A 27950-nucleotide genomic window follows, 5' to 3' on the forward strand; every position below is an offset into this window, starting at 1 on the left:
GTTGCGGTAGCGATCGTCGGCCCTGCGTGGTTTGTGCTCAACCGTGATCTGTTGCGGCCGGTAGGAGAGACCGCGGCTTCAAGGGTCGTGGTGGGCCATTAGTCGCCGGGGCATCGCCAGAGGGAATAGCGTGCCGGAAATCAGGGTGCTGGGCGAGCGGTCCCTGGTGTGGTGGCTGGCTGGTAATCCCAGGTGGGGTGGTGGGCAGGGGATCCCCGGTGGGATGGTGGCCGTGCTATCCCTGGTGGGGTAGTAGCGATCCCTGGAGGGATAGTGGCTTAGGGTCCCTGGTGGTTTGGGGTTTCAGGTGGATGGTGGGATCCCTGAGTGAGTGAGTCCCTGGAGGCTGGCGGTGTGATGGTGGTTGGGCTCCCTGGTGGGTAGTGGGCGCCCCTGGTGAAGTACCTGGTGTCCTGGAGCGTCGGGGTGGAGGTGGATCCCTCCTGGGTTAGCAGGACCGTTGGTGGTGGTGGTAGCTTCCCGGAGGAGCGGAGGCGTCCCGCCGCGGCCGCAATTCCCGCCGCGATTCCAGCCACGGCTGGCAGGAAACACCGCGGCTTCGGGTGCCGCGGTAGGCCTCAGGCTGCTGCGAACCGCCGGAGCTCCGCTGGAGGGACGGAGTGACTGTGGGTGTTGGTGGGGACCTCGGCAGCAGACGCAGGGGCCCGGATGGGCCCTGATGGCAGCGGTAGGGGCGCAGGGGTGATCCCCTGATCGGCGGGGACCGAGCAGCGGAGTGGCAGTAGTCCGGGCTGATGTCCGGCGATCCTGGTCTGCCGCGCCAAAAATCGAGGCCGCGGCTTCAGGTGCCGGGTAGGCAGCAAGTCCCGGAGCTCCGGGAGAAAGGTCCAGTGGCCTTCCCTGGCTGGCGAACAGGGACCGGAGGGTCGTGGGGCCCCCGTCAGGGTCCGCTGCCGCCCAGATGGCAGCGGATTGGGGCCGGGGGAGCAGGAGCTCGCCGAGACACGTCCGTCTCGCCGGACGTCCGAGGAGGACGTCCGAAGTAAACAGCAGTCTTATATAGCAGTCTTGTGGCTTCTATCTGTGTCCAGCCCAGCACTAGCTAAAGCTTGTAGGAGGAGTTTTCGTTCTGCTCTAGGAGGATGGAAATCCCCTGACCTCTGTCTGGACAGTGCTGATTGGCCCTGTGCTGATCACATGCACTCTCCGAAGAAAAAAAAATCCTCTCTAGCAATATACACCAAACTGAGCATGTGCATGAATCTAATATATAGGTGAGCGCTGGCGATATCCAGGGAGCAGCTAGCACACGAGGTGAATGTAACAATTCCCTACAATAGTATATGTAAGAAAGTGCAGCGCTACAAAAAAAACAGCATTACAGAATGGTAAAGTGCAACACAAAAAAGTGCAAAAAAAATTAGTAAGTGTGAAATCTAAAAATCAAACAATATGGTAAAGTGCATCATAAATGTAATTAGCTGAGTGAAACAGTAAAGTGCATCAAGTAAAAGCATGAAAATATGAGCTGAACAGCTCAAATGCCAAACAATAAAGTGTATCACGGGCAGAATCTAAATACAATAATGTCCGTGGTGATAAATGAAGTAAAGTGCAGTAGTAAATGTTGTTACAATAAACATATAAAATCTGCGATATATAAATAGGATAAAACTCTTCATCAATGTCCGTGGTTAGACGTGCTATTTATATAGTCAAATATCTATAAATGGAAAAAATTGTCTATGAAACCATAAGGCGCAGTATAATTAAGGTGCAGAGTGCAAATGTGCTGATGATCACACAAAAGAATCCACCACCTCTCTCAGATGTACACTCACCAGATGAAAACTGGTAACAGGCAATCAAGCATTAAACATCTGAGAATGGAAGGTAGACGAAGGGTTAAACCGGGCCAAATTCATCCTGGGCACTCGGATGGGAAGTCAGCCCTTGTCCTAGAGGGAATAGCTCAACACAGGAGCCAATAAGGTTGCATATAGTGTAGTATTTATTAGAACCAGGGGCGGACTGACCATTTGGAAACTCGGGCACTGCTTGAAGGCCCGGGGTCAGTAGGGGGCCCCATTAGATGCCCCTGGTACCTTTTTCATAGGCTTTTTTGAGTTTGGGCAAGGACACAGGGGCCCCATGATCCCCTATTGCCCGGGGACCCCATGAGTTGTCAGTCCGCCCCTTATTAGAACATTCAAAAGTATCCACATGGAGACAGAAATCAAAAAGCAAAAAAAGTGTACCAAGATGGCCTCCGCTCCAACCATCGGCAACGGCGGTGTGACGTCAGCAAATGGCGGCTCCACCCAACGTGTTTCGTGCGCATGCACGTCCTCAGGGGTAAGCCTACGGTTCAGTCTGGAGATGGTGGTAGTTTGAAAAAGGGGAAGATTGGAGAAGAAAGGATCAAGCAGCCTTTTTACACAATGCAGGGGATTAACCCCTTAGGTTCCACAGTGAGTATAACAAGCATGCTTTACTGCATATACAGACTGATTGTACTGTTGTGGGTTTAGTAACCCTTTAAGCGCTTGTAATGCAGGTATTCTCTGGCTCATATAGACTTTAAGGATTAGAATTTGCCCTCCTATGTCGGGCCATTCATTTGCTGAGAGGTTGCCTTTTATCCTCAATGTACAGGTCTTTGCATTCACTTGGGTGTGCTAGGCATTTTCCTGACACCTATTAGACCTGGAGAGGTGGCTTGGACAATCTATGAAATGTCTTCAACTTTACAGAACAGACCAGTTTAATGTGACCAACTACTACTGCATACTCCATGATCTGGATACATAAGAACCTTCACAGGCAGTATTTTCATTACATTTTTCTATGTAGCAATCACAAATATTCATAATATGTTTTTGGAGATCTTGCACTCTGTGCATAGAGCTGTAGGTTTAACCACACTTTCCATGACTTATGCAGCAGAGAGAATGGGGCAGTGACTTTGGGAGGAGATTTGTAAAGTGGCTTTATGAGTAAAATCACCAGAATATAGCTTTTTAGTTAATGTTATGACCAACAAAATGACGGTTCTGTGGTATTGTACCATACATTCTCTTCTTATCCTCCTCAATCTGATTCTGCTAACCGGTAAGGATGGATTTTATTATTAGAGGTTTGGTTCAAAATTACGGATCAAAAACCTGACACTTGCATATTTTCTTGTATAGACACTGAACTTGCTTGCACTGAATAGACTGGAATACTTTCAGAAAATTGTATTTTTTGAATTGTTTATAATTAATAATTATTGGGTCGGTTTCGATAACACATTTTAAACTCACTTATTTGCCAAAAGTTTTTTTTCAGAAACTTGTTTCTAGGTTATAAAGGCAAAATTCATAAAGGCAGAGTTTGGTAAAGTGTTTTTATTTTATACTCTTATATGTGAAAGTATTGGTTGGATGAACATTTTAAAAATAGTTCAAACTCTCAAAATATATTAAAACTTGTGCCACAGAAAAATTATATGTATACTACAATCAAAATCTAAACGCTCACATTTTCTCAGTTATAGTAAAGTAAAAATAAAAGTATCAATGTGTTATTACTGGGCATATTTAATAAGCAATGAATATTGCATTCACACAAAAAGCACAGATAGAGAACTTTTTTGGTGCATGCATTTAAAAAGACAGTAACTGATTAATCACCAGGGCAAATTCAGAGAAAATCACATTAACTGCTTTATAAAAACATGCCTTTTCAAAGTCTGTTTCCATTTAGAAGTGACGTTCTTCACACAACTACATTTAAATTTGGCTTGCTAATTTGAAAAGATTTCATTTTGAATCTGGAAAGTTTTTTTGTAACAAACAATTGACTATGTTAATGGCCAGTTGAGGTATTTATAAAAAGGTCTGCAAGTTGAAAGACTCCATGGTAAAAAAACAAATACTTAAAGTTCTCTTTATCCTAACTGGCTGATGGAGGATAATATTTTACAAAATTACCTGCAGGCAATTTTTTTAGTTTTATGAAATGTCAGTGTGCAGAATTATATTTATTATGTTTTAATCTACAAACATAAATAAAATGTAATCATGAGGATGGATGGCTAGTAGTTGATTCTAATGTACCAAAAAAGTGCATCTTGTAAACACAAAAATTGCTAATCTGCAAATGATTGGATCCACATTATTACTAGATATAATCACATATTTTATTTTGTACATGTGAACATGATTTCTTAACCCTTTGAGGACCGTAAGATTTTGGAACGCCAAAAGAATCAATTTTTTTGTTTTTAAAGTTCGTACACTACAGTTGCTGTAACTAAGCCATTTCATGATATAATTAGCAAAAAGCTAGATCCATTTGTTGTTTGTTGATAAAAACTAATATTTTGACTCAAACCAAAAAAAAAAGAAGAGTTTTAAGTTCTTAATCAGATGATACAAGCAATTAAAAACATGGGACAAATACGTCCCTTGGTCCTCAAAGGGATAAGGAGTTTCAGCTATAATATCTAAAAAAAAAACAGATTCCTCTTATGGGATAGACAAAAAAAAACAAAAAACACTGCTCCAGGTTGGTTCCCTCTTCCACTACCATACACACACTAAATCCCAGGTGCTGGTTCTGTCCGCAGAATACTCCAATATACAAACAAACATCCGATGGCCGCACATCCAGTAAAATCACATTTATTTCATCTTATAGCATATTCCACAAATATGACAGGATACAGGACTCCAGCTAACTCGTTTCACTCCATTAAAGCTTAGTCATAGCTCCAGCTGATTTTCCTGGATGTGCAGCCATCAGATACTTGTTTGTATATTCCTCTTACAAAATTCAAAATGAGAAGTTAAATTAAAATGCAGAAGATGGTTTTATTATAATAATAAAAAAAAGTGTGGCTAAATTTAATAGAGCATAGCGTAGCAGTGTTTTAAATTTATCAACCTGCCTAGAGTAGTGGAAATTTTTTTCTTATCTCTCTAATTCACACTAAGCATAAAGTTGAACTTTGTTTTGGTTTATTTTTTGTAATAGAAAAAAGAAAAAAGGGGGCTTAAATGTAAGCAGGGCGTCACATCCAAATTCAAGAGGACAAAGAAACAAAAATAATGCACCTAGCAGACTTTTAAGGCACCCGGGAGGAGGAAAATATGAAATAAATAAATAAATAAATAAATAAATAATCAGGTATTTGCTCTATATATACCAACAATACCAATGTTGGTGTTATATATAGAGGAACTCCCTAGTATTTCCCTCATTTGTAGTGTATACTTTTATGGTTTGCACCTGCCCAGTTAAGGACCTGCTACTTCTGGTTGGTCCTTACTCCATCCTAATGTGGACTAGAAAATTGAATCCCATGTGTGGATAGTTGGTGCTTTTTTCTTCTTCAATTTATCTGGAGGGTCTTGGCACTTGTCAAGCAGACAAATAGTTGTGGTGGCTTAGACATTTCATATCATACATCTCATCTGTTCTCCTGAAGACATAGGTGTCCTTTTATGAAACAGAGATCAGCAGCGATCCTGAGGATCGTTGCTGATCTCCGATCATTAGTGGTTTAGGAAACAGAGATGAACAGTGGAGAACATGTTTTCCGCTGATCATTTCAGCACATAGAGGGCCAGTGAATGAAGGAGCAATGTCAGCCCTTCACTGGCGATCTGTGTTCTCTCTCCAGTTTCTCTAGCCCAGAGCTGGAGAATGGGGGGAACCGCAAACGAAGCAGCGGTAATTTACCTCTGCTTAGTAAACGGTGTTTGAAAGATCTCTTACTGTAATCTCGCAAGATTATAGTAAACGCAGCCATTTTCCAGCCTTCAAAGCGTTTGTAGATCCCTTCTTCCTTCATTCGGAGAAGTGATCTACACCGCTTCATAAAAAGGCATTCAGATTAGAACTCTCTCCTCTGAGAATGCTGGAGAACTGAGCAGCGGTCATTTACCGCTGCATGATAAACGGACACCATAGCTGGTATACTTTTATGGTTTGCACCTGCCCAATTAATGATCTGTTACTTCTGGTTGATCTTTACTCCATCCTAATCTGGACTAGAAAATTGGAACCCATGTGTGGATAGTTGGTGCTTTTTTCTTCTTCAATTTATCTGGAGGGTCTTGGCGCTCATCCAGCAGAAAAATAATTGTGGTGCCTTCCAGCACTCCAGCATGTTTAGACATTTCATCTGTTCTAGCTTGGTTCTACGAAACATGGTAAGCTAAGGGCTAGTCTCTTCCCCAGGTTGATACACAATTAACGGGGAAACCCAAAACTCATGGGTTTCAGTAACACTTTGATTGCTGAAGCCAGATTGAAAAATAGATGTGTTTATTATACAAGCATGTTGCTAGACCTTCATGCCGAGAGTGCATAGTGTTGGATTCAAAAGTAGTGCTCTAACCAGCTGAGAAATCTAATACAACAATTTATACGTCCTAAGATGGGTGGGAACCTAGCTATCTGACTTTCATTGAAGCTCCATCCTTTGTTTGCTGGAATTATTGAGGCGATAGTGGTCATTCAACACAATCTTGTCACTTCCCGCTGCTCTTTGGGGGAACAGGTCTTCCCAGCTGGAGGTGTAAATAGCATTCTAATACAAGAAATACAGCTGTTACACAATAGGACTTCTAATAAAATATACATTCAGTATATCTACTTCATCAAAACTAAATGTTTGATAGAAAAAATGACTTCCATTTTCCCTCACACTACAAATGCCAATTTTTTCATACTAGGTATATTAATGGATGAATACAAATTGTTTATATGATTATATACTCAGTGGGTGTGACACACCATCTGGATTAATCTAATTTACCTTTGATATCAACCCTTTCACGCCGACGTAATACAAATATGTGGCCTCACAGAACTGGGCTTTTTTCTGTGGGGCAGCATATTTGCATACCTGGCTTTGTGCTGGGAGCGCACTGCACTGCACAGCATGCTCCCAGCACAAAGACAGGGGGGGTCACTGAGATCCCCGGGTCCCGTTGTAAAGATCGGAGCACTCTGATTGGCTATTACAGTGATCAGTCACTGTACAGCCCACCCCCCTTGTTTTTTTTTTTTTCTCTGAATGGATAAAAGATATATTGTATCTCTTTATCTCCTTGCATAGAGAAAAAAAAACTGGTGAAAAAAAAAAAAAGATAAATAAATATTAAAAAAGAAAAAAAGAAAAAATACCTAGATCAAGGTTTGATCTAGTTCAGTGCCAGGGTTAGGTTTTGGGTCAAGGTCAGGGCCAAAGGTCAAGTTCAAAGGTCAGGATTTTTTTTTATTGGTGTCAGTGTGTTTTAGGCAACCCCCCCCCCCAAAAAAAAATAAAAATTAAATACTAAGTGCGCACTATTGGTTCTGGGCTGTACTGTGGGTACAAACAATAAATAACATACACATAATAAGGTATCACTGCAATCGTCAAAAGAGCTGGAAAAATTATTTTGGGTTGTTCTTTGGTGGTAGGTTATGGTAGTAACAAGAAACACAGCTAAATGGAAAATTTGTCCTGAAAAAAAGGTATAATTGACTTGGATGTACAAAGTAGTTGTGATGATTTGTAGTGTTTTACTAACACAGGTCAAAATTGTGCTTAGGCGTTGATTAGGCGTGAAGGGGTTAAATTTCATATGCACTGTAATTGTTATCCTTTAATGAAGTGTACAACAACTGGGTGTCTTGCGTTTGGTTTATTTTTGGAGGAACACCATTATAGTTACTAACAATGTTTCAATTAATCCAATGTAACTTTTTTAGTAACAATTATTTGTGTCAGTATAATTAAAATAAATTAAGCAGCACATTCTAGTAAAAGGAATAACCAAGTGGATTTTTATGTCCTAAATCAAGAGTAAAAGAAAATGCTTTAGACATCTGAAAGTATTTTAAAAGAGAACATGTTTTTAAAACTAACTGTAGATCAAATGTAAAACTAGAATTGAGATACAGCCACAATAATATGATCCTATAGACTTTTGTGATTAGGATATGAATTAATTAAAAATGTATGTATGTGTGTTCAAGATATAAAAAATAATGTTTATAAAACAATAAAAGGCCTTAAGGTCTATATTATTTTGTCTGCAAATTTTCTAGTCATAGATACCAAATTAAAATACAGGGCGAGGTTTTTGTGTCGTGTTGACAATGCTGAAAATACTCTTAGTGTTAAAACAGTTTGAGAAAGTGAGAAAAAATTATAGCTTTGTCAGCCATTCTAAAAACGTTCTATTACTGTATATAGTCCTCTTAAAAGTGAGTATATATGTCTAGGGAATGTGTAGTGAACTTGCATGTATTTTCTTTATTTCTAAAGGCCATGACTTGACCTCCAGAAAGGTTTTTTTCCCCTGCATGATCAAGGCATTTTTTGCTAATCAGCACTGTGCTACTTCAACTGGCAACTGCGCAGTCATGCAACACTGTACGCAAATGAAATGTATATAATTTTTCCACAAAAATAGAGCTTTTCCTTTGGTGGTATTTAATGACCACTGGGTTTTTTTTGCTATTTAAACTAAAAAAAAAGGAACAAGTTGAACAAAAACAAGTATTTCTTAGTTTCTGCTTTAAACTTTTGCAAACAAATAATCTTTCTTTATAAATTGAGGCCACAATTTAGTCTGCTACTTTTTTTTAGTAAAAACACAAAGCAGTGTATATTATTTAGTCTATATGAAAGTTATAGACTCTATAAACTATGGTATATACATTGAAAAATTGATCAATCCTGCCTGTCTCATCTCGTGAGGCCCTAAAGTTCCAGGACAATACAAATACCCCTCAAAGGACTCCTTTTTGAAAAGTAGACAGCCTGAGGTATTTAGTAAGAGGCATGGCAAGTTGTAATTTTTGTAAAATGAAAAAATTAAATAACTTTTTGCTTTTCTTTTTAACATACTGTCTTCAGTGAAGTACAGCACAGCATCATCATATGACTGGTGAAAGTATGTAAACCAAAAAAAAATTCTGATTAATTTTTAAAAATCTTTTTTAAAAAATGTTTTTGTGTACTTTCATCAGAGTAGTTAATTGTCACCATAGTGACACTGTACTACTCTGGGGGGGATGATCAGGAATTTTTTATTTTTGATGATCGCTGTAACAGAAATCGTTTGGACTGTCATGAATGGCTTTTTTTTTTTTTTACTATTGTGAAGGCGATTGGCCACAGTTATTACATGGTACAGGGTGCTGTTATTGGCCCAGATATCATGTGATCACTAGTGACCAATCATGGATCACATACAGTAATAAACCATAATGTCATGAATGGATTCCATTCATGAATGTTGTTTAGTAGCTGTCATAAGATTGTATAGCGATCACGTGGAATTTGGGCTGCTCACAGCGCTCTGATTCTAACAATGCGTCTGGTGGACACAGTGGTTGCACATTGTGCCACTGCGCACCCCAGTGAGAGGGGCGATGTACAGGTTCGTCACGGTGTCTGCTCAAGCCATCGGCCAGCAACAAAATTACCATTGGCCAGCTGGCAAGTGGTTAGAAAAACTATGTATGTTTTATTATTCACACAAATATAAAGTATTGCTTATTGATATTATGCAGCCTTCTGTTCTGGGCATTAATACTGAAATGTTATAGATAGGCCACTCCTATCCTCTTATTGAATAGTGTTCAAAATGAATAACTACTGCAGTAGGGAACAGACACAAAAAGATACACTCAGCATCTTTCCAAATCACTGTTCTGTTTATTCAGCGCATTTGAAGTTTTTTAATACACATGATTAGGTATCACATTAATATTACAATCATACTTTTATGGTAACGAGGGGCATTACATAGGCAGGCTCATTTTTAATCAGGACTGCAGGAATGCAAACGCAATGAAAACATTATTAGTGCTGTGTGCACAAGGAGTGCCGTGTACAATGCTTAGGCAAAGCATACAAAATAAAATACAATTTTATACAGAATTTACAAATTTCCTTTACAATCTTCCCTCTTTTGATCAATATTTTAGATTTTGATCACAGACCACACCTACTGTCACCTTTAACCCTGGAACCTCCTTACATTTAGGCGGAACTAGTCCTGGTCTAGGAGGCAAATTCCACTGGGGAGAATCTAATAGCAGAGAGCAGCTATATCATTACAAAATGACCCTTTATTGTGACTAAAACCTACATAAAAAACAAATGATTGATAAGAAACATTTACAGAGCAATTGGCTGTACACTCAGATCCTGTGGCCAGAATGCCCTTGTAGCTTAATTGTGGACATGCTAACTTACCAGCATAGTTAAACACAGACAATTCTACATAAAATGCGGACAGCACAGTGGCTAAATGGTAGCACTTCCACTTGGCAATCCCAACCATGGCACCACCTGCCTGGAGCTTGCATGTTCTCTCTGTGCCTGCATGGGTCTCTCCGGGTAGTCTGGTTTCCTCCCACACTCCAAAGATATGCTGGTAGGTTAATTGATCCTCTCTAAATTGTCCCTAGTATGTGTATGTATGAATGTGAGTTAGGGACTTTAGATTGTACACCCCTTGAAGGTTAGGGACTGATGTGAATGTACAATATATTTGTAAAGCGCTGCATAAATTGACGGTGCTATATAAGTACCTGAAATAAATAAAATATATAAGACAATATGACTTCAACATGGCTAAACTACTTTTCAAAGCACATTAAATATACATATATCCCTTACTAACAGGGGCGGACTGATCATTTGGAAACTCGGGCACTGCCCGAGGGCCCGGGGTCAGTAGGGGCCCCATGAGATGCCCCTGGTACCTTTTTCATAGGCTTTTTTGAGTTTGGGCAAGGACACAGGGGCCCCATGATCCCTATTGCCCGGGGGCCCCATGAGTTGTCAGTCAGCCCCTGCTTACTAATATATTTATTAAATCATTTGAATAAATAGTACCCCAGACTGTGATTCCAAGAAGAAACCAAAGTAAACACAGAGATAATTTCATTTAGTCATTTTTGCGAGTGTGTATCCAGGTGACTTCTTCATGTTTTGTAAACTGTACATGAAATAGATGTCTGTGCTGTACTGTGTCTCTAATCATTTCCTATATACTGTATATATTAGTATAAATGTCTCTTAACAATCAACAAGTCACCTGGCTTTAGTTTGTGAGATCCTTCCAAACTGTTAGGATCTGGAATTTGGGGAGAAACAACATAAATTAGTTTGTCAAAAACCCTAAGAGATCAGCAACATTCTCTGAGATCCCAGAGGAGGACTTCAGCTCCTAAGAAAGATATAAGCAAGTGAGCAACACACTTCCAAACAAAATCTCATAGGGAGAGAGTCCACATATTCCCTTAGGGGACATTCAGGTCATAATTTTCTAGTTTCTGACATTTCTTAGTAGTTACTTTACTTTCCCCACTATATTGTGCATGGTGAGGGGTGTAAAATAAAACCTCAAACCTCTTGTAAGGATCCTCCTATACGACAAGTTCTTCTGTTACTCTCTGTAGCTTTTGGGACTCTGTACTTACAATCACTTCTGATAACGCTCTACTGTAGCCTTTGCAGTAGTATTTGCCACTGGCCAAACTTCTGGCTATTCAGAAATCTTGTCCATACAGACCAGTGCATACTCGTAAGATCCGGACTTGGGCATCTGGATATATCCTTTTGTAATCTCTGGAAGGGATGTTCAGTTTTTGGTAACATCTTTGGTAACAGGTAAAACAAGAAGTGGCATATTAAAAAACAACTGTGGTGAACCCTGGCACTATACCAGGCTCATTTACTACGGCAGCCATAACTGCTTCTGACAGGTGACATGGTCCATGTGTCAAGCTGAAAGAAAAAAAAAAAAGAATGGCTGGCAGACCTCTTTTCAAATTCCTGTTTCATAAGAAGTTGCCCCCCACCCCACTATGGACCACATGTTCTAGGGTCCTCAAGGTTTAATTATTTATCCCATCTGTACTGGGCCAGAAATAGAGTGGAATCTGTGAGTTGTACAGACTCAGTAAGTGTCCAGGGCTGTAATGCAGCATTCTTGGTTGCCTAGTCTGCTTCCAATGTGTTAGTGTTAGTATGGCTACCTCAGCAAGAAGCTGGAAGGTTGAAGACAGCCAATCAATTAACTTAGCTCACTTGATTGCTTTACTTGCTGAAGTAAAAAAACTTTTAGCCCTTCAAATGGAACAAAAACCATCCCAAAAGCTCTCTAATTCTCTACTATCTATATAAATGTACATTCTTTTGATAGCTTTCAGGCTTTGCTAAAGCACGGAGCTCTGCTTCTTGAGCTGGAGAAGAAGAATGCATTGACTCTAAAGTGTCCGTTTATGACACACAGAATAGCTGCGATTCAGAGGATCACAGCTATTCTCTGGTCATTCACAGTTTATGACACCCAGGAGAATATGTTCAGCCCTTCTCTGGAGATCTGTGTTCTCCGTCCAGATTCTCCAGCCCAGAGCTGGAGAATCGGAGGGACCGCAAACTAAGCAGCGATAATTTACCTCTGCTTAGTAAACTGATCTTTTACTGTAATCTCGCGAGATTATAGTAAAATCAGCTGTTTTACAGCGTTTGTAGACCGTTCTCCCTTCGTTTGGAGAACTGATCTACATATGCTTCATAAACGGCATTCACAGGAGAACTGTGTTCTCCTGAGAATGCCGGAGAACTGAGCAGCGATCTATTACTGCTGGTTCATAAACGGACACCTAAATACAGAGTGTCTTTCTGGGTGATAACTGCATATTCAGTATTAGTCTAGCCATCCTTGGTATAAAACTGGGATCAAATCTACAAAAAAATCAAATATCTGGGTCTTCAGGGAGTGTCTCCTCACTAGGCTCACAGCAGCTGATTCCTACAACATCAATTTAACATGTGATTTGTCTTTGTCTCCAGCTTCCTCCAATGTAGGCAATAAAGTGGCTGGGTTCAATGGTACGCCTTTTCATTGTTCTTTTTTGTACATAAATAACAATGTAAATTCATAATTTGTGAACCTTGCTTTTGACAAATATTTAATTGGGCTGTTTACAACAATTGCTGCACAAAATGTGGGCGCATTAAAAGTGAACAATTGACCAAAATAATGTCTACCTTTATGTAGTAGCACCTTGCATATGGCTACTGCTCTGATATAGCTGGGTGAACCTGTCATTACTGGGTCCAGCTTGCATGAAATATCTCAATGGCTTGTTACTTTTTGTGTAAGAGCTTCAGTTTCATGTTCTAAAAAGACAACCTTTTCCTGGCAATATTATAATTTCTCTTTGTTTGCTCTGTTGTCCTTAGGTTCCATCTTACATATTTTTCCAAAGTCACAACATAATAAATTATAACAATACCATGCGGTCATGCAGAGATGTCGTAAATCCAAGGTTTTCTTGAGCTTACCACCGCATGTACAAGGAAAAAGACACATCATTTCACAGTCTGCTTTGGATTTCAAAAATAAAAATGAATAAAAACAAAAAGTATCAACAATGCAAAGTGCAATAAACACCAAATAGTATAAGTTAACTACCCTAAATACACCCCCCCCCCCAAAAAAAAACAATGTATGTAAAAAAAGGGTTTTCATTTTTTTTCTGCCTCAGCAGTAAAAAGAGAGAAACTATGAATTTCAACTGTGTAAAATCAGTTTTACATTTAGCTGTAAAATCAGTTTTACCAAAATCACTCTGCTAATCCCTAATAGCTTACTTGAAGTACTCAGAAATGCCCCCCACTTCCACATATATACTAATACGCACCTACATTTGAAAATGGTACACGTTATAAATCTCTATACGTGCCAGAATGAGAGCAATAATTCTAGGGTTATCATTTATAACTCTAAACCGATGACCTGTAAGGGCTTTTAAAGCATCACCTATGGACATGTTTAACAAACTTTGTTGCTGTTTCATTGGCATGCACAGTTTAAGGCTTAACTTGTTGAGCATTTATTTGCATGAAACAACCTCATCTTTTTTATTTAAGCAAAAATTTGGTAATACATTGTTTTGTGTCTACCAAATTAACTTTAGTGTATTTTTATGTAGTACTATGCCCCCGAAGGAGGTTGACATAGATCCTTTTCTGCTGGCCTGGACCCTTTCAAAAAAATCTCAGCCCTTCTGACATCCCAGGCTGAATACACAGACACGAAGCATCATGCACAATCACAGCTAATAACACAAAATACTCAGTAATGACACTATCTTTTCTAATGTTGAAACTCTATAGTGTGTGGCTACTGACTTCCTCTGCCCTAATTCTGCGATGGATTGGAAGTAGTTATGCTAAACCGCAGTCTTGGGTTGGTTTTAATATAAGATAGAACTTTCATCTTTCCATAGTCGTGAATCAGGCAGATCTTGCAGCATTGAGGGGGGACACAACCTACCTTCCCATGTTAGAAGGATTTACCCAGCCATATTGTTTAAGTGGAATGGAAGAAGCCAAATTTTTAGAAGTGAAGAGGGAAGGAGAATTCAACAAAAAAAAAAATTGTGTTGGTGTGATGACAAGCCAACAACTAATAGTAGCATATTTGGCAATCATTTTTCAATTTCTCTGCATACAGGGTAATGTGTTTTTGGATCTTATTGCACTTTACTGAAAACCTTCTATATTGTCAATGCCCTCTACTCGAAACAATCATTGGTACTGGTAACATACCTAGACTAGCAAATGATCATCTTCAAATGTTTCAACAAAATAAGGCTCCATGTACACTGCAGCTGATAAACTCACGTTTAGGAGCTTTTCTGCATTTTTTTCAGCAGCCCCTGAACTCTCCCTAATGTTTTCCTATGTGTTCATGTACACATCATCGTTTACAGGCAGATGAGTTTACAGTCATTTTTTTGAACGCACCAAACTTGCGTTCAGGATTAGATTTTATCAGCGCACCAAACGCTTGTAAACGTGTGTAAATGCGGCTAACCACGTTTATAAGTGTTTGGAAATGGAAGAGTTAAAAAAAAATTCTAGATGCTGTCCAGAGCCTTTTTTCATCATGAAAAATGCATACAAAGCGTTTTCCTGGCACTCAAATGGACCTGGCACACCATACTTTGAGGTTTTGCATGAAAGAAAATATGTTAGACACTGCTGCAATAATTTCTGCACAGAAATGAGCTGGAACACATCCAAACACAAAAAAAACATAGCTCTCTTTGCTTCTGCTCTCTCTTTCTCTCAGAAATGTCTGAGATAGTTATTTTTTTTACTGTTTTTCAGTGCATTCTGGGCATTTTGGAAGGTCTCCTTAGGTTATCTTTAAAAAACGCTTCTAAACGCAAACGCTCATAAACGTGGTATGCAAACACAGCTAAACAGATGTTTTTTAACCTACGTTTTCCAGCAGTCAGTTTCCATCGTTCAGAAGTGTCCCGTGTACATGGAGCCTTAATAGAACAGGCACTACATCAAGATGTAAAGGCAAACTTAGTATATTGTTTAAATGATATTTAAAAAAGAGTAACAGAGGAGGATAAAAATAATTGAATAACACAGGTAATGGCACACTTAGTATGCAGAGTGACTAGCAATGAAGTAAGTGTATGAAAAAGAATCAGCTGCCCAGATCAGCTTAAACAGTAGCAATGTCACCCAGAGTGATCTGAAGGGCCTTGGATCTACTTCGGGGACATTTATTTTTTGTTTTTTTAATAAAAGGCTTGCCAAAAACTGTTGTGCTTTTGCCCAATTTTTTGGTGAATACTCCTTTACAAGGGAGGAAGCGGGATCAGGGGGGCTTCCAGATTCCGATGAGCCCCCCACCTGCAGACCCCCGCAAACACAGCCCGGAGTTGTGGGGAAGAGGCCCTTGTCGTGCTATGAGGGGTACCCCCCTTACCCCAAAGCACCCCCCATGCATGTGGCCTGGTATGGTTCAGAAAGGGGGGGGTGGCTTGCTCATCCCCCCCTTCCTTGACCTGCCAGACTGCATGCTCAGCGAAGGGTCTGGTAAGGATTATGGTGGGACCCCACGCCATTTTTAAAAAAAATCTTGCCATGGGGTTCCTCTTAAAATCCATACCAGACCTGAATGGCCTGATATGGATAGGGGAGGACTCCACGCATTTTTTTCCCCTTTATTTTTCATTGCCAGCATTCATTTTGTTTACATTCAGCTGTCAGTGGGGAAACCCACTGACAGCTGATGAGTCATCAGTTGTTAAGGATGCGATGCCCAACTTCCCGGCCTGCTCCTTAACAACCAACCATTGTTCACACAGAATTCGGATTGATCAATAAATTTTGAATCGTTCTGAAAATTTGCAATTAATTAGAAAACAAATAAACTAAACTGATTTTAATAAAATTCGTTATTATTGTTATTCAGAAATTTGGATAAAAATCAGCTCCAAATTGGGCATAGCAGTACTAGAAAGTGAAGGTTCCTGGGGACGTCTACCCTAGGAGCTGTGGCAGTATGACTTGTGGGGACCAGAGGGGCAAATGGAGGGCAGACCAACTGCTGAGAGGGTAGTATGGGAATTTTTTTTTTTCCTGCAATCATACTAACCTAGGTGGAACTCAGTGAGCAGACAGCTGGTGACTGGCAGTCACTGCTGTCTGTTCTGCCCCCCCCCCTCTGGATCACTGGGCTGTGGAGAGGGAGGGAGCAGCTGGCTCAGGCTCTCAGCGGTCCCAACTTTAACTGCCTCCCGCACGCCATATAAGTCGGCAGTTCTCTTGTTCTAGGAGGATGTCATATGATGTCCTCCCACTCTAGCTGCGCAGGGGCGTGCGGCGATCGGTGGTGCGTTGTGTCCCTGGGACACAGCAGATCACTGATCCCAGTAAAGAGCCGATGATGTCTGCTCTATCATGTGATCAGCTGTGTCCAATCCAATCATTACTCAGAGGGGACATCTACACTGATCATCAGGGCACTGATCATCAGTGCTCTGATGATCAGTGTAGCCCCATCAGTGCCAACTGTCAGTGCCCATAATTGCCACTTGTCATTGCCCTTCAATGCCACATCAGAGATGCCTTTCAGTGCTGCCTATCAGTGCCAGTTAGTGCTGCCTATCAGTGCCCATCAGTGCCCAACAGTGCCGCCTATCAGTGCCGCCCATCAGTGCCCGTCAGTGCCGCCTAACAGTTCCAATCAGTGCCGCCTGTAAAGGGAGTCACTTTGGGTGGGGGGTGCATGGAATCCAGCTCACTTTGAAGAGGTGGAGAGACCCCTGTTTCAGCTCCCCATATCCCTCTTATGTGTAAATCACCCTGTGCCTGGTACAGGGTGATCTCTCCTAATATTGGGGTGGGGGGGTTGTTGATTGTTTGATGTTATGTGGCTGCATCCCATTGTTCTATTGTGTGTCTGGCTTGGGAGCAAACTATTATGGGATGTATGTGTTTATTTGTATTAGCTTAGTGGGGGGGGGGTCTCTAGCAGCCCTCCCTCCTGATGGGACTGTGTCTTTTGTTACTGAATGTAGATTACCCTGCCCTGTGTCATTATGCAGGAGGAGGGGATTAACCCCTGAGTGTATATATCTTGTATCTGTGTTCAAATAAACTAGTCTACCTCCTGGTTTACTTCAAGACTGGTGTCGTCTAGTCTTGTATGGTCGTCTGTGGTGTCTGTTGGCAGTGTTCGGACGGGGAAGCGGTATTCTAACGGAAGTACACAAGCGCAGTCTGATTCGGTTCTGTTAAACCACCTATCAGTACCAGTCAGTGCCACATATCAGTGCTGCCTATCAGTGCCCACCAGTGCTGCCTATCAGTGCCATATATGAGTGCTGCTTTTCAGTGCCCATCAATGATTCCTGTTATTGCCCACCAGTGATGCCTCACAATGCCCATCAGTGCCTCCTCATCATTGCTGCCTATCAGTGCCCATCAGTGCAGCCTCATTAGTGCACATCAGTGGAGAAAAATTACTTATTTAGAAACATTTACAGAAACTAAGAAAAAACTTTTATTTTTTCAAAATTTTCAGTCCTTTTTAGTTTGTTTAGCAAAAATTAAAACACCCAGTGGTGATTAAATATCACCAAAAAAAAGCTCTATCAGTCTCAAAAAAATAAAAAAAAAGTTTGTTTGTATACAGTGTTACATGACTGCGCAATCGTTATTCAAAGTGTGACAGCGCTGAAAGCTGAAAATTGGCCTGGGCAGGAAGGGGGCAAAAGTGCTTGGTAGGCAAGTGGTTAAAGTCGGGCTCTTTCCCCAGCCTGGACTGGCCGAGTGATGTCACCCAATGGCGGACTTCAGCCTGCTTTCAGCTGAAAAGGAGGTCACAGGAGTGCAGAACGAACTGCACTCCTGTGATCCACAGAAGTGCAGCCAAAAGAGCTTTGGCTGTATTCTCCTTTAATATTACAACCATGAATGAATTTATATTGCATTATTTTTTTATGTAGATACTGTATATTATATATACTACAAATCAGTTCAATATTATATTTAACTGGATTCTACTGTGATGAGATCTGCATCTATGGATTAATACATTTCCAATCAAGTGTATTAATTATACAATTATCTGTATGTGATGTGTTTCATTTTAAGTCCCACAGCATTATATATTGTATTCTCATATTGTTATGCATGATTAATATAAAATTGTTGCTATTGCATAAAATATTAGAAATAAATTAGGTACTTTTAGACCTCCTTATTCACCACATAATTTTATGTTAATAAAATGTATAAAAGGCAGAGCTCAGCTGTGAAGGATTATGTTAAGTGATTTAAATTCTTCTTTTTGTGAAATAAAATAACTTTCCTTCATGAGGACGGAAATAGAAAAAAAAACAAAAAACAAACAAAAAAAACTTGGATTGCAGTTCTAACCCCGTCAGATAAAGGCAGATACAAAAGAGACACAAGATCAGTTCCAAATGTATTAATGCATTATTTATTTCTATTTTTTATTAATCCAAGCAGTGTAAGTATCTGAATGCGACTTACTATTTGCCTCTTACAGTCCTTGTGTAGTATAACTTACAATGGGAAAGGGAGGAGCAGCACATGTGTTAGCTAGGAACATATTGATAGGACTGAGAGCAGAAGGATAAAGAGATGAGTTCATCAGTCTGCTGCTTCTCCTTCACTGTCCTCTCATAGGCTGGGGAAGGTGTAAGACCTGAAAGTGTTACTAAACTGCAGCAGTGAAAAATCAGGTCTCCTACCCTACCAGGTAGGGCTGTGCTGTGTGGCAGAGCTGTGTAAGTTTCAGGACTGGATGTACAGAAATAACTTTTGATAGGTTAAGCATGTCCTTTGTATATTTGACTGTTTGTCCAAAATTAACCATTTGCTGCCCACCCTATGGCCGAATGGCAGCCGGCAAATGTCATCAGCGTTCCGGGTGGACGCCATATGGCGTCCTCCCACACATGCGCAGATTGCACTCTTGCATCTGTCACCGGCCGTGTACCTCGGACACGGCCGATGACTGATCTGAGTATCGACCCCCATTGCCGGTACCATGTGACCTGCTGTGACCAATCACAGCAGGTCACATTACAGTTGTATACAATGGATGGCTTCATTCATGCCATCCATTGTATATTAGTGTCTAGCTGTGAATGGTCACAGCTAATCACATGCACATGTCATGTGATTAGCTGTGGCCAAATCACAGCTAAGCACAAAAAAAAAACAAAAAAAAACAACCCCTGAATGAATCGATGTCATTCAGGTAAATGCTTGCTTATAGCAAAGTAATTCTTTGCTATAAGCAAATTGTGTAAAAAAAAAAAAAAAATACTGATCACTTCCCCAAAGTAGTACAATGTTACTATGGTAACATTGTACTACTTTGGTCACAGTGAAATATGAAAAAAAAAATCTTATAAATAAGAAAAAAATTTAAAAAAAAATATATATATTTTTTTTTTTTCATACTGTCACCAGTCAGTATCCCTGATCACCGCCATGCCAGTTATATGATGACGCTGTATTGCACTGGTGACAATATGTAAAAAAAAAAAATAGTGAAACAAATTTTTTAAATTTTTTAATTTTCCGAAAAATTATGACAAAAAAAATACAACTTCAAAAAACTCGCCATGCCTCTTATGAAGTACGTCGGACTGTCTACTCTGCAAAAAGGGGTCATTTGGGGGATATCTGTACTGTTCTGACATTCTGGAACCTCAAGAAATTAGATTGTCTGTCAGTACTTCAGGATTGATCAATAATCAGATCTATACCATAGTTTGTGAACTCTATAACTTTCCTACAAACTAAATAATACATCCTAATTTGGGTTATTTTCACCAAAGACATGTAGTAGAATACATCTTGGCTTAAATTTATGAAGAACAAATATTTATTTGCAAACTTTTATAACAGAAACAAAGAAAAACGTGTGTTTTTTTCAAAATTTTTGGTCTTTTTTTTGTTAATTTAGCAAAAAAAAAAAAACCCCAGCGGTGATGAAATACCACCAAAAGAAAGCTCTAGTTGTGTGAAGAAAATGATAAAATTTTAGTTTGGGTACAATGTTGTATGACCGCGCAATTGTCATTCAAAGTGTGAGAGCGCTGAAACCTGAAAAATGGCCTGGGCAGGAAGGTGCAAAAGTGCCCGGTATTGAATTGGTTAAATTATAACTGAAGGCAAAGCTTTTGTTTGTTTCAGATAGCGTGTAGAGGGATTCAAACAACTTTCAGGTTTTCATGGCTGTCTGCAATGCCCATTACGAAAGTTCTCCTTATCTATTTGTCGTGTTAAGGCCTCATGCACACTGGTTTATTGAAAATGCTATTTCTCCTGCAGGTGAAAACTCACCTAAGCTACATTTTGTCAAACCAGTTTAGGTGAGTTTAGCAGAGTTTAGCGGCATTTAGTGTTTGGGTGGTTATTGCATTGGCCAGAATGTTACTAGTTGCGTGAGCACTGACAGCTCATCACCTATAGAGGTAAGTGCAGGCAGGGGGTATAGGGTGTTCACCTTTAATTTTTTTCTGAAAAAGGTGAACTTACACTTTAAAAAAAAAAAGTTACTTATATAGTTGGTTCTTGTAATTCCAGCTGTAGCCATGTTTGGAGGAAAGCTGAGTTTTTCACTTTTTTTTACAACAGGTGGACAGAATAACACGACGATGAAACAGCTGACGTTTGTTAAAGTAGAAATTGGACAGTCGGTGACCTTAAATTGCTCAGTTAACCCAAAAGAGGGAACCTTCTTCGTCACCTGGACTGAGAACTGTGGGAACGAGACTCTTGGACAAGGCCACAACAAAAACAGGGTGACGTTTAGTACAAATAAACTACAAGTTACAATTGCCCATCTGACTGAAGAGGACTCAGGAATATACTACTGCCAGGTAGTTGATGGAAAAAAAGCAAAGACAGTAGTGGGAACAAAGTTGCAGGTGATTGAGCCATCAGCTCAGCAAGGTAAGGGACTAGGGTATAACTACGAGTGTTGCAACTGCATCTGGATCTCTGAGGTCCAGCTGTAGTCATGACCAGCCTAAGAAAACTCTTCACAAACACCAGTAGAATTTTTTTTACTACTGTATACAAAAACAATATAACTTACATTACTGTATGTAAGTTGTTCTAAAATATTACAACTTTTCTTTCCAGAGGTTCAACTTATATCTACAGGGCAGGAAATTAAATTAAACCTCCCCACTCTGGGGAGGGAAAACAACCAAAAGGGGTTTAGACTTGATGGAGAGCAGTCTTTTCTTAACCTCATGTGACTACGGTTTGAGAAGGGTTTTGTCACCCAGGGTTCTCCTCCAGGGAGGTTGAGGGGCTCCAAGATTCTTGTGTCATATGGAGGAAACTGGATATTCAGTTTGTAGGCAGTTTGCCTACAGTATGGGTTTTGTTCTGCACTAGTAAGGTAGTTGGCTCCTCCAGGCTGGGGAAAGGATAAACTTTTAGTACCGAAATTCCTGGGCTTTTTGATCTTGGGCCAGCGTTCCACCCTGTGTGATACATAAATAGGGGGAGGGCCCGGTTCTGGGAGCCACTGCAGGAGCTTGAGAACAAGGGAACGCACCAAGTTCATGCAGTTCGAGAATTCAAGAGCCATTATGTGACCCCACGATATACTGGGGTTCCAGTGCACACTACCAGTCATTGGAGATAGGTATGGACTCTAAAGGTATGCCTGGGCAGCCACCTCTGTTAATTAGTTTAGGGCTGGGACTATTTGTATCTGTTTATTATTCTGGAAAGAAGAATTACAGTAAAAGTTTTCAAACATTTTAAGCCTGGTCTGAAGTTATTCAATGGGGTGCATGGTGGATTCTGGCGTATAAAAGAAGGTCAGTACAGCATATATGGGGTATGAAGAAAAGCCACTAAGGGGTTAACTTGACAAGGCAAGTGGAGGAAGAATGCAGTTGCTATGGGTGATAGTTACACATAGCAACTGCATTCCTTCTCCACTTGCCTTGTCAAGCAAGATTTGTAGAGACATGGGACAAGATACTTCACATAAGAACTCTATACATTTCCCTACTGCACACAGTGTACGGCTAACCTCTAAGCTGGGGTACCACCATAATGTTTGATTTTCACATAAAGACAGTCCCTGCCTGGTCCAGAGCTTTGGTGAGTGCACACACAGGGAAAGGTACCCCCAAGTGTAGAGTAAGTGGCCCCACTCACAAGTTTCCTCAGATATTTATAAAACCATATGTGGGTCCTTGAGTTCAGAGGCTTTGTAGACACTTGGGAGGGATAAAGTCTCCAATCCTGGGCCCAGGTTTTGGAGGCAGCCGCTGATTGTGCAAGTGTGTGGAGGGCTTTTATTAAAGAGGTGACTATGGTTTAGGGTTCCACCCCCCCAAAGAGTCTATGAGGCTGTAAGGGAGCAGCCAAGAGTGTGCATGTCTGCAGAGTACAGGTGGGATCTGAGATTGCCAGACCGAGGGCCAGAGCAGCAGCAGAGTAAGCCAAAAGGCTGAGTAGAGTTTTGGTGTTGTTTTGTAGTTTTGAAAAAGAATGCTGAAAACCCCTGCAAGGGTAACCTTTTTGTGCCAACCTTCTTTGAATAAAAGTAAGCTAGAAAGCCCTTAAATGCACAATGTGATGATTGGCTGTGTTCTTAAAATGTCACCAAGACAGAAAATGATGGGAAACTCAGTGATGTCACTGCAACAGATAAAAGGTAAATCTTCCATTGGGGTCATCCATTATGTTGACAATTGTCCAAGAAGGTTTTTTTCTTTACTTCTTGGAGATTTCCTTAACTTTTCCACTTCTCATAGCAGCTCCAGGCCAGTAATCAAAGGGAAGTCTGTCCAACAGGATGTAGACACCAGAAAATAAATTGCTTTAACCGTTCCACACTGTATCCAAAACTTAAAAAAAAAAGTGGACTTTAGATGCATTTTAAATTAGAACTCTAGGATGTTCACATATACCTGATATTTCCACTTTAATTTTCTTTGTATGGTGTCTGCTTTAACATAAATCTTCTGTTTTAGGTACAAATGGAGACCAGTACACGAAAGTGATTATTCTCTGCAGCATTGCAGGGTTTGAGCTATGTGTTATAATTGTGCTGCTGGCTGTACTCATTAAATATTGCCTCCAAGGTAGGGTATTTAAGGAAATTTCATTATTATTAATAATAATAATAATAATAATAATAATCTAGCTGGTTATATACTACTTTATTCCAGGTGCTTAAAAACAAAAGTTCTTCTTCTTGCGGAGTAAAAAAGGCTGCCCGTGCTGGCATGCTGCATAGAAGCACCCTTGCTTTTTTAAAAGCAGCGGTCTCTCCGCTGAGGTCTCACACATGCCCTACTGAGCCAGACCTATAACTCTGCAATCAACAAAGCTCATGCTCCCAACTGATTGGAGAGGTCTGACTCAGACTCATCCGGGGGGGGGGGGTTGTGGTGTATTTAGGTTTTGTGCTGCCATAGGCAACACAAAAATTGGCGGCCACTCCCCTCCCCTGTGGAGAGAGACTGACATTGACCAACAACACTCCTGTCCCCCGTTCAAGAGAGCCTTCCACTACCATCGCCCCCTATACACCAGATGCCCAACCCCCTGGCAAAAGAGAGAAGACACTCACTTTCACAGCTCTGGCCATTCCCGGGAATGAGAGTCAGACTCTACATACACCGGCAAGCAGTCCGCAGTCTCTCTCGGTTCCCACCTGGTCCCAATGCCATGTGTGTCCCTTCTTCTCTTCTTCCAGGGGCCGGTGCTGCCCCCCTTGAAAAATGCCGCCCTAGGCAAATGTGTTGTTTGCCTTGTGGTAAATACGCCCCTGGGGTCGTGATGGAACTCTGGAAAGAGATCGCTGCGCTGCTTCCCCATAGAGTGTAAAGCTGACCATACGCTAGTAGAATTTCAGTTGAAATTTTTTGTTTTTCGTTTTAAGAATGTTAGTTTGATTTTCTATTTATTAGTGAGGTCAAACTGACATTTGCTTTCCACCACAATGATGAGAAAATTAGAAGGAGCAGAATGGAAAATATTTCTTGAATTTTATGCTTCTTGCCAAATATTTAATATTTTCTAACATGCTTAACCAACCTTCATGCAAAATCTCGCATTGTTACCATAGCTATCACTATTTAGTTGTACATTATCACGTTGACAAGATCTGTCTGTGATGTTCCTTCATGTATATGAGCAGTATTATTTTTTTTTTATGTTTGATTGTTAACATTATTTAAAAAAAAAAATTAAAAATATATATATATATTTCTTGAAAGAATCAATTTCTAACAGTGAATGCGGGTTTCATTCGGGAAAGTCCATTCAATTAAAAATCAAATGTTATAAGCAAAACAAAATGTTGAAGGCAAGTGGTTAAATGTATGCAACATCTTGAGGCAATCCAGTCTAAAAAAAATGTAATTATTACTTATCATCAATGGGAAGCCTGATCCTGGGATAATGCACACAACCAACGCCATTCACATCCGAGGTCCCCCTATCACATTATAGTCCTCATCACAAAATCCTTTCATCTCATCAGAAGCCCACCCTTTCCATTAGAGTCCCCCTAGTACATCAGAGCCCCCCTAAACAACAGATCCCCCCCCAAGTCCCCCTTCACAGAATCCCTAATCATAGTGTCCCCTCTTCCCAGCAGATGCTCTCTGTAATTCAATAAAATATTTACGAAGTAATGATGTAATCGATGTGTTGGGACAAACAACAATGTGTTTTATGGCAGGGGGATCTCATTATTGAAACAGAAGGCTGACTCAGCTCCCCAGGCATATTCACTAGAGATGAGCGAAGTATTCAAAAATTCGATTCGACTGATTCGGCGAATTCGTGAAAAAAATTTGATTCGAGTCGAATATATTCGCTGCGAATTTAACTTATAAAAGGGTGTTTCTAGGCTTCAGAGAGCCTATATTAGTGCAGAACACTGTACCTTTAATTTAAATGCCCTTGGAGTCTGCTGGGGAAGAGAAATAATACTGTCAGTCAGTATGACATGCAGATGAGTGCCGTCGATCTTAGAATCACCGCACACTTCACTCATTTGGCCAGTCACGGGGCCAAAACCAGAGTGTGGAGCCACAGTGTGGCGGTGGAGGCAGCAGCAATGGGAGGCCATACAGCACCCTATGACAAAATGGAACCCACCAGCAGTGTGAGGAGACCTGAAAGTGGCACATGGCAGAGTGTGGCGATGGAGACAGCAGCAATGGGAGGCCGTACAGGGACCCACGCTGCTGGTGGAGCTGCCACTGCTCCTACCACCCCACCCCTCCCCTGCTGCCATGGCAGCGGAACGCGAGCGCACAGGGCCCACAGTGTCTGAGGATGGACGTTGGCGCAGAAAGGCAGAGACCAACTGACTACATAGGTGGATTTTATAGTACTTTATTTTGGCCTCCCTCTCAGCAGGTGTGAAAAAGGCCACCATTTTGGAACGGTAGCGAGGGTCCAACAAGGTGGACAGCCAAAAGTCATCCCTCTGTCTGATGGTTATTATTCGGCTGTCGCTACGCAAGCAACCGAGCATGCTATGGGCCATTTGTGCCAAGGAATGCGAGGGACTCCCTGCCTCCATCTCCACAGCATACTGCCACGGTGCGTCTGGGTCCTCTGTCTCCTCCTCCTCCTCCTCTACCAGATGCTCCTGCTCCTCCACTCCTGTCCGCTGAGTGGAAAAACCACCCATTTCACTCAATAATTCCTGAGCACCAATGTCCTCCTCTACCTCCTCCTCTTCTTCCTGTCCTGCCCCCACAGGGGTCATGTGGCGTTGAGATCTGTGCGCCACGTCTACTGCACCCTGACCAGCCATTGTTAACAGCATTTGTTCCAGGACGTGCAACAGAGGAATGACGTCGTTCATCCCATAGTCCTGCCGACTCACGAATAGCGTGGCCTCCTCAAAGGGCCTGAGCAAGCGGCAGGTGTCACGCATGAGCTGCCAATGGCTGACATCTAAGTTACACAGGGGAGTACCTTTATCCGCTTGTAACATCAGGAAATCGGTGATGGCCTTTCGCTGTTCGTAAAGGCGGTCTAACATATGTAGGGTTGAATTCCACCTTGTTGCAACGTCACAGCATGAGGAGTCGGTACAGGGGCCCATGGCAGATTAGGGGCCTGGCCGCAGCAATGTGAGGCCCGTAATCTGCCAGCACCCTATGACAAAATGGAACCCAGCAGCAGTGTGAGGACACCTGAAAGTGGCACATGGCAGAGTGTGGCGATGGAGACAGCAGCAATGGGAGGCCGTACAGGGACCCATGACACACTGTGGACCTGGCAGCAGCGTGAGGAGGCGGTACAGGGGCCCATGGCAGATTAGGGGCCTGGCAGCAGCAATGGGAGGGCCGTAATCTGCCAGCATCCTATGACAAAATGGAACCCAGCAGCAGTGTGAGGACACCTGAAAGTGGCACATGGCAGAGTGTGGCGATGGAGACAGCAGCAATGGGAGTCCGTACAGGGACCCATGAGACACTGTGGACCTGGCAGCAGCGTGAGGAGGCGGTACAGGGGCCCATGGCAGATTAGGGGCCTGGCAGCAGCAATGTGAGGCCCGTAATCTGCCAGCATCCTATGACAAAATGGAACCCAGCAGCAGTGTGAGGAGACCTGAAAGTGGCACATGGCAGAGTGTGGCGATGGAGACAGCAACAATGGGAGGCTGTACAGGGACCCATGAGACACTGTGGACCTGGCAGCAGCGTGAGGAGGCAGTACAGGGGCCCATGGCAGATTAGGGGCCTGGCCGCAGCAATGTGAGGCCCGTAATCTGCCAGCATCCTATGACAAAATGGAACCCAGCAGCAGTGTGAGGAGACCTGAAAGTGGCACATGGCAGAGTGTGGCGATGGAGACAGCAGCAATGGGAGGCCGTACAGGGACCCATGACACACTGTGGACCTGGCAGCAGCGTGAGGAGGCGGTACAGGGGCCCATGGCAGATTAGGGGCCTGGCCGCAGCAATGTGAGGCCCGTAATCTGCCAGCATCCTATGACAAAATGGAACCCAGCAGCAGTGTGAGGAGACCTGAAAGTGGCACATGGCAGAGTGTGGCGATGGAGACAGCAGCAATGGGAGGCGGTACAGGGACCCATGAGACACTGTGGACCTGGCAGCAGCGTGAGGAGGCGGTACAGGGGCCCATGGCAGATTAGGGGCCTGGCAGCAGCAATGGGAGGCCCGTAATCTGCCAGCATCCTATGACAAAATGGAACCCAGCAGCAGTGTGAGGAGACCTGAAAGTGGCACATGGCAGAGTGTGGCGATGGAGACAGCAGCAATGGGAGGCCGTACAGGGACCCATGACACACTGTGGACCTGGCAGCAGCGTGAGGAGGCGGTACAGGGGCCCATGGCAGATTAGGGGCCTGGCCGCAGCAATGTGAGGCCCGTAATCTGCCAGCATCCTATGACAAAATGGAACCCAGCAGCAGTGTGAGGAGACCTGAAAGTGGCACATGGCAGAGTGTGGAGATGGAGACAGCAGCAATGGGAAGCCGTACAGGGACCCATGACACACTGTGGACCTGGCAGCAGCGTGAGGAGGCGGTACAGGGGCCCATGGCAGATTAGGGGCCTGGCCGCAGCAATGGGAGGCCCGTAATCTGCCAGCAT

At 42.1% G+C, this 27950-nt stretch overlaps 1 protein-coding gene across 1 annotated transcript in view; it reads left to right on the plus strand.

The window, feature by feature from the left end:
• Positions 1-2996: 2996 nt before the first annotated feature.
• The window catches only part of LOC149439347 (uncharacterized), a 48640-nt gene continuing 23686 nt past the window's right edge, over positions 2997-27950 (plus strand). Inside the window, exons 1-3 of the mRNA XM_089659159.1 lie at positions 2997-3072; positions 20966-21283; positions 23335-23445. Of these exons, the coding sequence (XP_089515285.1) occupies positions 3006-3072; positions 20966-21283; positions 23335-23445 (496 nt within the window). The 5' untranslated portion in view covers positions 2997-3005. The remainder of the gene's footprint in view (positions 3073-20965; positions 21284-23334; positions 23446-27950) is intronic.

This window comes from Staurois parvus, unplaced genomic scaffold (genome assembly GCF_062004578.1).
Source record: "Staurois parvus isolate SC_StPar_1 unplaced genomic scaffold, SC_StPar_1.0 ptg001133l, whole genome shotgun sequence".
Classification (NCBI taxonomy): Eukaryota; Metazoa; Chordata; class Amphibia; order Anura; family Ranidae; genus Staurois; species Staurois parvus.